The sequence below is a fragment of the Halichoerus grypus genome, chromosome 5, assembly GCF_964656455.1.
Source record: "Halichoerus grypus chromosome 5, mHalGry1.hap1.1, whole genome shotgun sequence".
Classification (NCBI taxonomy): domain Eukaryota; kingdom Metazoa; phylum Chordata; class Mammalia; order Carnivora; family Phocidae; genus Halichoerus; species Halichoerus grypus.
Window position 1 is genome coordinate 169,609,536 of NC_135716.1, and position 12,121 is coordinate 169,621,656.

Consider the following 12,121-nt stretch of genomic DNA (forward strand, 5'->3'; position numbering starts at 1 on the left):
TCTTTCTGTCAAATAAAGTCCTTTAAAATTAATTAATTAATTAATTAATTAATTAAAATGGGGATTAAATGAGTTGCTGCATGTAAAATACTCAGAACAGTGCCTGGCACACAGTGAGCGGCCACTCCATAAATAAATGCTAGCCCCACAAATAGCCCCCTAGAAGAATCTCTTCTGGGTTTCCCTGCAGCTCCTTGAATCTGCTCCCACATGCCGATGTCTTCTGAACTTGGCCTAGGGCGCTGGTGCACCTGGTTCTGCCGCCCATCTCATGGTCTGCCCCATTCTCCCTGGTGATCAGCCCCCACTCTGTGCACCTGAGATCATCATCGCCTACAAAGTGGGAATTAGTGCCCTGGACCCACCTGCTTTGAGCAATGCTCAAAGGATCCACTGCATTTAAAATTCAGCACGGAGGAACCTGTTAATCTCACTGATGGCTCTATCCCCTATATTAAACCATAATCAGACACTGCTCAGGCCAGACTGGAAAGTCCTGGAAGGCCCTGGTGGCACCTTAGGCTTTCTTTCTGCCCTGAGGAAGGTAGTAGGGATGGTGGAGGCAGGATGAGCCTCAGGGGCAGAGGTTGGAGAGACTTGATAACACCCCCACTGCAGAGAGTTTGTGTTCATCATGTCCTTAGCACTGGATCCAGGTACTTGTGGCAGTGGGATATTGGGAAAATTCATCTCCACTGGCCTCAGTGTCTCCATCTGTAAAATGGGGACAGTAACCCCTTCCTCGTCGGAGGACTAAGTGAAGAAACCTTTGAAAAGCTCATGGCATCAAGCTGGCACCCAGTAAACTCTCAAGAGTGGAGCATCCTTGTCATTTCATGCCACTTGCTTGGCCAACTTCTGTCAACATATACCTCCCCTTGGTAACTAGCATGGGAAATGAGATGAAAGCTCAATTAACTGCAAAAGCAGAAATGAGCTTCGAAATCAAGCTGCTGTTTATTCCTATCATACCTGCATCATTTAGCATTTGAGCCTCACGAGCCTGCCTCTTTTTGTTTGAGAAGAATTAGACATGGTTTTGTTTGGCATGAAGGCTGTTTTTGTTTCATTTTGCTTTATAAACAGAAACCCTGATTTCTCTTCTGAAAGGTTGATGAGGAAGCTGAGTCAGGTGGGTGTGGTTAACGTGAAATCGGTCATCATTCCCTTACCTTGGGCTTGGCTTCCCCAATCAGCACACACTGACTTGCGTATCAGCCACACTGAGCATCCCATCTTGTGCTCATTTCTCTAATGGCATGAAAAAAACAACAGCATTCTTCTGGAATGCAGGACGACGTGGTGGAGTGAGCCAGGGCTTTGGGGGTCCCAGACCCAGGCTGGAATTCCAACCCCCAGCACTTGGTAACCGAGACAGTGAGCGGGCAGGCTAGGCAATGGTGGAGCCAGACTATCACCCATGAAGTGGTGGTGATGCCTAGCCTGGAGGATTACAGTGAGGCTGAGCATTAATGGATATAAAGTTTGCGGAAAAGCACGGTGGAAATGAATGTACCCCGATGACACCCCATTCTCTTCCTTTCAGGATAGCATCCCAGGTCCGGGGTTCTACAACGTCATTCACCAATCTCCAGTGTTCAACAGTGCCTCGTTGTCTACGAAAGGGACGTGCACTTTTCCCTCTATGGTGAGAAATCCTTCCTTGAGTAAGGCCACTAGCGGATCAGTCATTTCCTCCGTCCGTTGCATAAACATGTATTGGACAGCTGGTCCCTTCTCTCCAAAGGCCGTGGTTCTAATTAGGAGAGTAACTGCTGCCTCAGGTGTCATGCAGGTAAATTAGAGCCTGTGTCTTTAAGTAATTATCCCCCCACTGCTACACATTGGAGAAGAGAGGCTAGAGGGATATTTAGAACCTGATCACCCACATCAATTTTGTCATCATGGAGTGGACTAGGCAGATGTTTTCCTGAGATTTTTAGGCACCAGGGAAAAGCTCTTACCCTAATAGGATGTATTACACCACTTGGTCTAATTGGGTTATTCAAATTATTGAGAAATCTTCTAGGAGCAAAAATAAAGCAGACAACAGGCTGAAATGGAGTTATCTTCCTCCCCTCCCTACTTCCCTTCTTTGTAAGATGTGGGTCTTTATCTTTGTGGATGGCTCTAAGAATCAAGGAGCTATATGAAGTACCAATGTCCCTGACTAGACTTGGGCAAGGATTTTTTCTTTTGTTCTTAATTTGAGTATCTATAAATTGGCAAGAAGAAGAGATATGGCAAGGGAAAAGGGTCAAACTGGGATTAAGATTAGGAAAGTGAAAAAGAAAGCAAACCCAAACTAGCATCAACAAAACTCATATGCCCTCTGTCCCTTTAAAAATTATAATAATCTCTTGCAAAATTGTATTATAATGCCTGACACTGGAACTGATTTCAAAACAAAACAAAACACCACACAAAGGATCCATTTAAGACACGCTGAATGCAGCCACTTACTGGAATTTGACTTTGGCAGAGCTGACTTTGGAGCTAGCTCCCCGTCGGCGGAGACGTGGAAGTCACCCATGCCCCCAGTGAGCTCACAGAACAACCATGCCTCTGCCTTGTTTTCTGCCCCAAGCCCTGCAAATAAAGGGACCTGAAAGCAATCGGCAATAGAAGTGCCATCTCACGAAGTCTTGGCACAGGACACAAGACTTAAGACCTAAGCCTGACTCAGCAGAGGATTCTCGATGTGGCCTCAAGCACGTCACCCTTCTGTGTCCCAGTTACCTCATAAAAGTGGAGACTCCCTGGAGGCACTGGGCAAATCACAATGAGTGAAATGCTCTTTGAAACTGCAGAGTATTGTAAACACGTTAAATATTATGAGTGTTACCACCTGAGTCACAAACAAGATCTCCCGCACCTCCTAGGTTTTCTCTCTGAGAAATTCTTGGCCGTAGAGGGGCACTGCCCATTCCTGCTTGGTCCCAAAGAAGGGACAGAATGAGAGCGCACGATCAATTCCCTACTAGGCTTTGTGTGCAGTAACTTTCCAAACGATGAGGCTGGGCCATCTGGAGAAGAGGCTCAGGGGAAGGTCCGAGTATTACAGAATCTAATCAGGCCTGTCAGGTCCTTAAAAAATTCAGACCAAACCCAAAAGAAAACAGACATGGAGTTGTGCAGGCTTTCCCTCCCTGCTTTGATGGATGGGAATTTATAGACATTTAAGTTCCTATAACCAGCCTGCAGTGGCTGATGGAAATCTGTTAAGAGACCCCACATCTTACCTACTTCCTTTCTGCGCCAATGTGAATTTCATGCCTTCCCCGCCCCCCTTAGTGACTTTCACATTTGGCACCTCTTCCATTTCTGGATCTGTGGACTCTGAGGGTATGAAAAGTAGACCTCGTCAGAGAAAGATCTGCCCGACTGACACTGGTGTGGCCAGGAGGAGTGTGATTGTAGGTGAGGGTGAACAAAAAACTCTGTGGATCAATAAATTCTAAAAACTTCCTGATGACTGTTGGAACCCCTACACCCAGCCTTTGGAGAGGACCTGTCATCTCACTAAGTCCAAATAATTTAAAGAACTTCATTAATATATTCTAAATCTTTGCTCCAGGATTATTCATGAGGCTGACAGAAGGTTAAATTAGGCAGGTGGGAGGAGACTTTCATGGCCTTTCTCTATTTGCATGGTGACCGGAGTGGTTCTGGAAAAATTAGTAGGTGCTGGAGAGAGGTTCACAAATGCCAGCATGCAGCCAGATTGGAGCCCACAGGCCTGGCAATTAAAAGAAAGTCAAGGGGTGGGGAGGGTTGTGTGAGTCAGTGTTACTTCAGCTATATTCTGAGACAAATTCTATCACAATGCTTTATGAAACTTGGCTTCAAATGAACAATTAGAACGATTTTTTCCGCAAAAGTATGTTCATAGGTATTCTAGGCCAAAAAGATTTTATGATCTAGTTAAGTTTCAGGAAGGCTGGGTAAGTCAAGTTGGGTTTGTTTATGGTAGGACTTCTCAGGGTACTTAATATGATGGTGTGTATTATGAGTCTTCAACATGGGAACACACTATGAGGCTTCTCAAGTTTATTTGACTCTGGAGCTCTCTCCCTGCTGTCACCACGAACACTAACTTATCTTATAGAACTGGTATGCCAGGGAACACTTCGGGAAATAGTGCTTTAGAAAAACGTGCTTGCCTCATCTGTTGGGTGAGTCGGGATAGACATGCCACAAATGGGACCACCGGGGGTGGTGACCCTTCTTCTATGGAAGTGAAAAGGAAAGATCCCATTGGGCAGCGGAGAGAGAGGGTAGTGATTCTCCTTGAACTAGAACATCCCACAGTCATTCATCAGGGCTCCTCTGGTAAATGAAAACATGTATTACTTTCCTCCTTTTGACTTTTCCTCTTTAGAATGGGATATCTAATCTCTATCACACAGTGGGGGCTGACTGGTAATAATGTTGGTTCCACCCCTCAACTAGCAGACGAAGTCCAGTGTCTTCATCCGTAAAGTGGGGATAATCATAATATCCACTCCCGAGGTTTTTCAAGAGGATTAAACACAACAGCCCATGAAAAGCACTCAGTTAACTATTCCCCATAATGCAAAGGCAAAGAGCGTAGAGGGCTGGGGTGATCTTACTTCTGGGAACATCAATGAATCCTGATAATTAGGAGAAGGCTGACATGGGACTTGAACCCAGGTTAGACTCTGAACAGCTGAGACTCTGGACAAGAACGTGTTTGCTGCTGGGAGCACATCCACCCATATACCATCAGTGGTCCATAGACTAGATGTTGAGAACCATTACCACCAAGCACAGGGTGAGGAGTTGGTGGGGGTGAGGGTAATGCCTTCCCACAGTCTCACCTGCTTTCTGTGCTTGTGTAGTTATTGACCCCTATCCAGCTGAGGAAACCCAGGACAATGTTCTCAAGCTTTTAATCATAAAATAATGAGAATTTTTGTTTGTTTGTTTTATCAGACTCCAATACTTGCCATACTATCCTAGGGTAAAGCGATGTTATCACCTAGTTTCTATGGCTTTTGCCCCTTTTCATTTGGCAAACATTGATTCTGCTTGTTTGTTGTTTTTTTTTTTTTTAACTGAAAATAGTTTATTACGGCTTCCAGGAAGGAGTAGGATTGGTCCTACTGAAAGAGAAAAAAAAATTGTAGGGTTCTATGCAATCAGCAGTTAGGGGGCACCTGGGTGGCTAAGTTGGTTAAGTATCTGCCTTCGGCTCAGGTCATGATCTTGGGGTCCTGGGATTGAGCCCATGTCAGGCTCCCTGCTCAGCAGGGAACCTGCTTCTCCCTCTCCCTCTCCCCCTCCCCCTGCTCATGCTCTCTTTCTCTCTCTCTCAAATAAATAATCTAAAAAAAAAAAAGAAATCAGCAATTAGGTGGAAGGTAGGAAGCATGGGTGGACAGCAAGCCCCATCGACCCTTGTGCCTTTAAGACATTAGAAGCAAACTTATTATTTAAGCAATTCAGATTACTTAATCTTAGAAACAAGATGTGAAGTTTTACTCAGAAGGAAAGCCTTGGCTGGAGGAAGAAAGTCTAAAGCTTCCCATCATATAAATTACCCAACAGCTGATGAGTCAAGGGTAAGTGGCCTGAAACGGGATTGGGTGGCAATGCATTTATGGCAAAATTATTTTTGCCAAGTCCCAAATGTAAGATGAATAATTTGAGTTAGTTTATAGAAGTTAAAACAGGTCAGAACTTGTGTTCTCAAAGAGCAAATCCTCAAAGCCCGAGGTCAGTTTATCATTGTTACCTGCTGGAGTTTCAGCTTTCATACGATGCTTTCAGACCTCGCGCTGGGCACCATTCCTTTGACATCTGTCCTGTGGAGCCAAGAGATGATGTGAGGGCGCTGATGCCTTTGACTTTCTCCTTGCAGCGCGCCCGATTGGACACCATCATTTCTAAATACCCTGCGGCTAACGCATACACTATCCCATCACGTTTTGTCTCGAAGAAAGACTTCAGTAATTCCTGTTCGAGCATGTTCCAGTTGCCAAGCTTTGCAAAAGTCCTCAAATTTGAAACTCCTGCACCAAACCAGTACAATGTAAGAACGTTGCGTGCGCTTGTTAAATACATACTGAATGAATGCTTTCCTAAAATGAATGAAGGCGGGGGACGCTTTGGGGAAATAACATTCTAAGGCAATTGATAAACCAGTTAGCGTTTGTTGACTGCCCAGCAGGTAGAGGAGGCTGCGTGCAAGGCTTTATGGAGAATTTGCACAACCTGGACAAAAATGAGAGCAGCACAGAGGTCAGTGGGAAGCAGTGGGAAGACCCCGCCCTGGAAAATACTATAATCACTCCTACCACAGAACCTTTCTGGGACAGTATTCTCATCTGTAACAATTCTTATTTCCCACATTATCTGCAGTCGCTTTCCATTTACTTCTTAGGTTTTAATAGGGAAAATAAGCTTCCACATTTCCATATCAGAAACCGGGTTTTTCACAGTAATGCTCCGCCAATTGCAATCACTTTGTAGTCATGGAGGCAGGACGGTATGATTAATGGTTAAGAGATGAAGTCAGGTTCAAATGTCGACTCTGCCACTTTCTAACTGTGTGGCTCTGGGCATGTCCCTTCAGCTTTCAGGACTCAGGTTATTGATCTGCAAAATGGAGAAATGTGTCCACGTCATAGTGTTAACGCAAATGTTAAATTAGGTCATCTGAGCTGAGTGCTTAGCCCAGCCCCTGGAGGACAAGGACTCACCCTACAGGGTTATTATAAGAGCCAAACGAGACAGCACATGTGGAAACACTCTAAAATACGTAAGAAATGAATTGTATATAAGGTATTAATAGGATTATGACATATTGCAAGATATTTTGGTCTTAGAGTACTTCATTTTTAATTTCCTTTTTCTTTTATAATACTTATAAATAATATTTATTTTTCTGACTACAAAAACCCTGCCGATCTTCCGTGATTGATGCAATCAATTATAATGTGCTCAAAATGATGTATGTGCCTGCTAGGCTGGCACTGTCCAATAGAAATATAATGGGAGCAACATATATCATTTAAATTGGGCGCCTGGGTGGCTCCATCAGTTAAGCATCTGCCTTCTGCTCGGGTCATGATCCCAGGGTCCTGGGTTTGAGTTCTGCATCAGGCTCCCTGCTCGGCAGGGAGTCTGCTTCTCCCTCTGCCCTTCCCCCAGCTCACGCTCATTCTCTCTCTCTCTTTCGCAAAAATAAATAAATAAAATCTTCAAATCTTCCCAGTAGCCACATTTGAAAGTAAAAAGGAACAGGCGAAATCAATTTTAAGAATATACTTTATTTAACCCAGTATATTCAGGATCTAATTTCAATGTCTAATCAATATAAAAATTATTAATTATACTTTTTATTTATAATAATTATACACATAATTATAAATAAAAATAACTAATGTTTTACATTCTTTCCATCTATCTTTACAGTCCAGTGTGTATTTTATACTTTCAGCACATCTTAATTTGGATCAGCCATGTCCCCAGGGCTCGAGAGCCGGTGGCTACCAAATTAGACAGCACAACTCTAGGTAGTCTTCCCCCGGGATAATCAGAGCCTGAAAATAATAATGAGATGAAGATGAAGTACTATTGCAGGCCTATGTACTGTTCTAAGCATTATGTATTCATCTCATTTAATATTCACAAGAATCCATGAAGTGTGTTATCTCTTTTTTCAATTTACGGAAGAGAAAGCTGATGCTCAGGGAGGAAAAGGGATTTGCCCAAAGTTAGCCCGCTCAAAGGGACCGTTTGCATATCAGTGAGCGCAGATAGATGGCTGGGGTATATAGCTGGAGAGTGATCAGTCAGCCTGTCCCAGCCCTGCTGGGTCTCCCTTCATGGAATCTGTGGCTACTCTGTGCTAGACCAGTGATACAGCTTAGATTTCAGCAGGGAATGCATGACAAACTAGTAAACAGGCAAACAAAATAATTACAAACTGTGGCCAGCTTTGAGGCAGACAAATAGTTGGACCCTGAGAGACAGAATATGTGGAGAATATGGGGGGTTGGTAGCATCATGTACTTTAGACTGGGTGGTCAGAGAAGGCTCTGGGGCTGAGACCTAAGAATTGAAGGAAGAGCCAGAGTTGAGGGAACAGCATGTGCAAAGGTCCTGGGACAGCAAGCAGCTGAGCCTTGGGGAACTACAAGAAGGTAGCTGGAGTAGCATTAGCTAGGAGGAGAGAGAATAAGGGGAAGCCAGACAGATAGGCAGGGGCCAGTTCGTTCAGGCCCCTAAAGACCCTGGGAGGGATCTTTAATTTGGTTCTCTGCGGGAAGCCTTTGAGGGGGATGACATCATCTGATGTACTTTTTTAAAAAAACTCCCGCCAGCAGCCATATGGAGAATGGACCACCGTTTGGGTGAAGAGTGGACTTTGAAAAACCAGTTAGGAGGCTGTTATACTAACAGGAGAGAGGTCAAGACCTGGTCCAAGAAATTGATAATGTTCTTGGCCGTTGCACCTTTGCCATTCCTGAGAGAGGGAGTTAGTGTTTCAGGCATCTGCCTCCGCAACCCACTGTGTGCTCTCTCACCCAGCTTCGCATCTCCAGCGCCCCGCGCAGGTCCTGGTATGCGGTACACTTGCAGTAAATGCTCATGACGTTGAAGGAATTACCCCCGTCATATATCGTTGTTAATCTAGAAAAGACCGTTTCCCAAGTCAGGGCTCAGACCTTCTGCCAACGGATCAATTTTAAGTGCATGGTTTTTGTTGATTATAGTTTTAATGTGACTGTGAAAATAATTCATGCTCTTCATTAAATATATTCAAGTATTTTAGAAATCCATGAACTAGAAAAGCAGAATTCTCTTACAATTCTGCCCTCTAAAGCAAACCACCATCAAAAACAGGTGCAATTTCTTTCATGGTCTTTTCCTTCCCCATCCCTACCTCCAGTATTAGGATCATGCTGGCCACGGTACACGTGCATTTTCTACTCAGCTATATCTTGGATTTTTTTTTTCCCATGGTGACACAGTAAACCTGCTTCATTTTTTTTTTTTCCCAACCTGCCAGTGAAGCTAGCTGACTGTTTTCCTCGTCTAATGGTGAAATCTTCCGGTGACACACACTCAGAGTATACAAAAATGCTCCCTCTTTCAGTTGTTTTTCTGTCTGGATGAGGAATAAGGCTGAAATCGTGTTTTGTCTACAGGAGGCTTTTTTCAGACCTGGAGAACAATGGTTGAGTCAACTGGCAAGAAGCAGAAATGTGATAATCCTGTTAGCCACACCACAGGCGAGGTCTGTTAGGGCTTTTCTTTGCCTTTGCTTACCTCGATTCCCCCACCTCTCTATTCGAATCCTTTTTCTCCATACCATGTTATTACTTCCTCTCCGGCAACCTGGTTCCTGTCCCTCTGTCCAGTAATTAGCCTGCCCCATCTGATGTTTTTGTTTGCCCTCCCTGCATGCATTCTAGCCATTAGGACCCTGGGAAAAGCTAAATTCCTCCACCTTTGTAAACACAAAATCAAAATGCCATCTGCATTTCTTGAGAAACTTTTTTTTTTTTTTTTCACAAAGGAGTATCTCAGAAAAATCAAACCATCCTGGCCCTGGCAAATAGTTTCACTCATTCAGTAAATATTCCCAGTCACTACATTTACGATTTTTATTGCATCTTTATCTAATGAATACAGGGGACTGACGGCAAATTGGCATTTAAAATATTTATGATTCACATATAGCAGAGGAATGATCTCAGGGTTCTTTTTTTTTTCCCTCTCTCCTATTATTTTCAGAGTGCTGAACATGCTGTATATTGTGTGGATCAGTCAAAATTCTTAATTTCTGGTTGGTCCAGAAAAGTCGAGACAAGGGAGTGTTACAGATCTGATCGTAATCTTAAATTACCTGATGCCCTTGTGTGCCCCAAATCCTGCGTTCATAGGAGGGCTGTTTGAACAGTAAGGAATCAGGGTGGGGATATGTAGGACTCAGTGTCCTGAAAGGAATAAAAGTCATAGAAAAAATAAGGAAAACAATGCGCATTTGCGGTGTTACGGCCTTGAAAAAGACACTGTCCTATAGGCGATATCTCTTGACTGTTGTCACCCTCACTGCATCAGCTAGAGCAGGGCTTACCTGATCTGTTTTACAGCTGAGAAAACCCAAGTTCAGAGACACTGAACAACCTGTGCAGCAGCACGCCCCGTGTGTGGCAGACACGAGACCAGCCTGGCAGCCAGGTCTTCGGGCTCTCTTCCGGGCTCTGTCCTCTGTGCCATGGCGGGGCGGGGGGGGGTGACCAGACATCTGCTGGTGACCACAAACTCCTCAGCCACTCCAGCTGGGGTGATGGCAAAGGCACAGTCGGGGGGACCTTTTCCACTCTGTTCATTTTCTGAGGAATACCATGCTTGTGTTCTCCCCCCAGGCCTCTGTCTCTTACTGCAAGCAGAGAAACAACGTCTGTGCCCGAGCCGGGTTTATGTCCAAAACCCAGAGAGGATTTTTCACTATCACTGAAACAGGACCTGCCCCAGGTAAGCAGCCACCTTGCACCGGCCTTGACCCCAAGGGTTAACGTACCAGCTCTGCTCTGTGGGGCACCATTGCTTCATAGGGAGTCTCTTTGGAAGGAGTTTGGCTTTGGGTGGAGTGGGGATGTTGAACAGGTGCTGAACAAAAAGGAGAAAGCTCCGGGGAAGAAGGGCTGCTCTGGAAATGGCCCCAAAGCAGCCTCGTTGGCCTCCCTTTTCATGACCGGGCACATCTGCTCTGGGCTGCTAGATGGGGAAGTGGCTTCTCACCGCAGAAGTGTGCACATTCCCGTGCCCCAGGCGTCCTCACAGGCCCCCCCCCGGGGGGGGCACTCAATACACTGAGTGTCCAGACCCTTCCTTTCCTCCTGAGCCTAGAGGGGACTTCATCAACTAGTCCCCAAACACTGGAAAATGGCTCCGTTTACTGAGAGCCTACTCCGTGCTAAGTATTTTCCGTGCAGTCCTCACACATCTGTCTTCCTTGGCCTGTGCTCTCAGTCCTATGTCCGGTGAGGAGAGGGGGCTCAGAGAGGGGAAGTGACCTGCTCCGCGTCACACGGCGGACGGATGGCAGGCCTAAGCCCAGAGGGGTCTGACTGAGGAGACTATTGCCCCCATCAGCCCCCAGTGACTTCTGAGACCGCCCCAAGAGCTGGCCTGCAAGTGTTTTCCTCTCTGGGCTGGGAGAGGTGTTGCTCCGTCCTGTTCTCTCAGACCTGCTCCCCACTTCCAGCCTCAGCGAAAGGTTTCCAGAGAGGTCAGGGGAGGCCAGCACTGTCACTCTGGGAGCCCTCGTCAGAATAGACCTTCCCAGTGGGTCCTCCCCCCAGGGAGCCCTGAGGCCCGGAGCTGAGGGGAGGAACAGGGAGGGTTTGCCTGTGCAATCACACCTCTTGGAGGCGGGGTGTGGGTAAAATTGCAGCGGGGTGTGGGTAAAATTGATTTCACCAAATCCAGATTAAAGTTGAGAAGATCAGTCCAAAGCTGAATAACAAAACCAGCCCTAATTAGGAGGCTAAGTCCGGGCTAAAGCTCCCGTGGCTTACATCATCATAGGCAAAGCCCCACCTTGTTTCTTTATACAGAACAAAGCCCGCATCCCTGGAGTTTGGCCAGAGGCCCTGCCAGTGAACCCCGAGATGTGGGCACCTTCTCAGCCGGCCACATGCACCCACTCCTCCCGGGAGGGTCCTCAGGGGCCCCCAGCCCCTTGTAATGGAGCAGAGGGGGAGAGTGTGTGGGTACCAGGAAGTGTTAAAGTCCTACTGTGTGCCGGAGGCTTTACGTTTCTCATCGAATGATCTCTAGACCCTGTGGAGGGTTTGGCCAGCACGCAATCATTTTGCTCAGAAAGCGTGAGGTACTATTATTATTGATCCCCATTTTTCAGGCAAAAATGATACTTAGAAAGCAGGTAATTGGCCCAGGGTCCCATCGGTGGATTTGAGTCCGGGCCCATCCCACTTGACACCTGGTGCCTCAGACCCTCCCCACCCAAAACTTGCCTGGGGAACCTGCCCCTGCGTGATAAACAATCAGCTTGGACCTCTCGGAAATAACGGGTGGCTCCTTCTCCTCCTGCTGGGGGAAGACAGATGTGACTGGTGCC

General features: G+C 46.0%; 1 protein-coding gene across 2 annotated transcripts in view; it reads left to right on the plus strand.

Annotated features, from left to right (window-relative positions):
• Nucleotides 1-12,121, plus strand: part of STPG1 (sperm tail PG-rich repeat containing 1) — a 44,198-nt gene that overhangs the window by 18,357 nt on the left and 13,720 nt on the right. The window contains exons 4-6 of one of the 2 annotated variants that reach the window (XM_036089029.1): nt 1,547-1,648; nt 5,885-6,055; nt 10,404-10,512. In XM_036089029.1, the coding sequence (XP_035944922.1) occupies nt 1,547-1,648; nt 5,885-6,055; nt 10,404-10,512 (382 nt within the window). The remainder of the gene's footprint in view (nt 1-1,546; nt 1,649-5,884; nt 6,056-10,403; nt 10,513-12,121) is intronic. The other variant, XM_036089032.1, reaches the window with a different exon arrangement.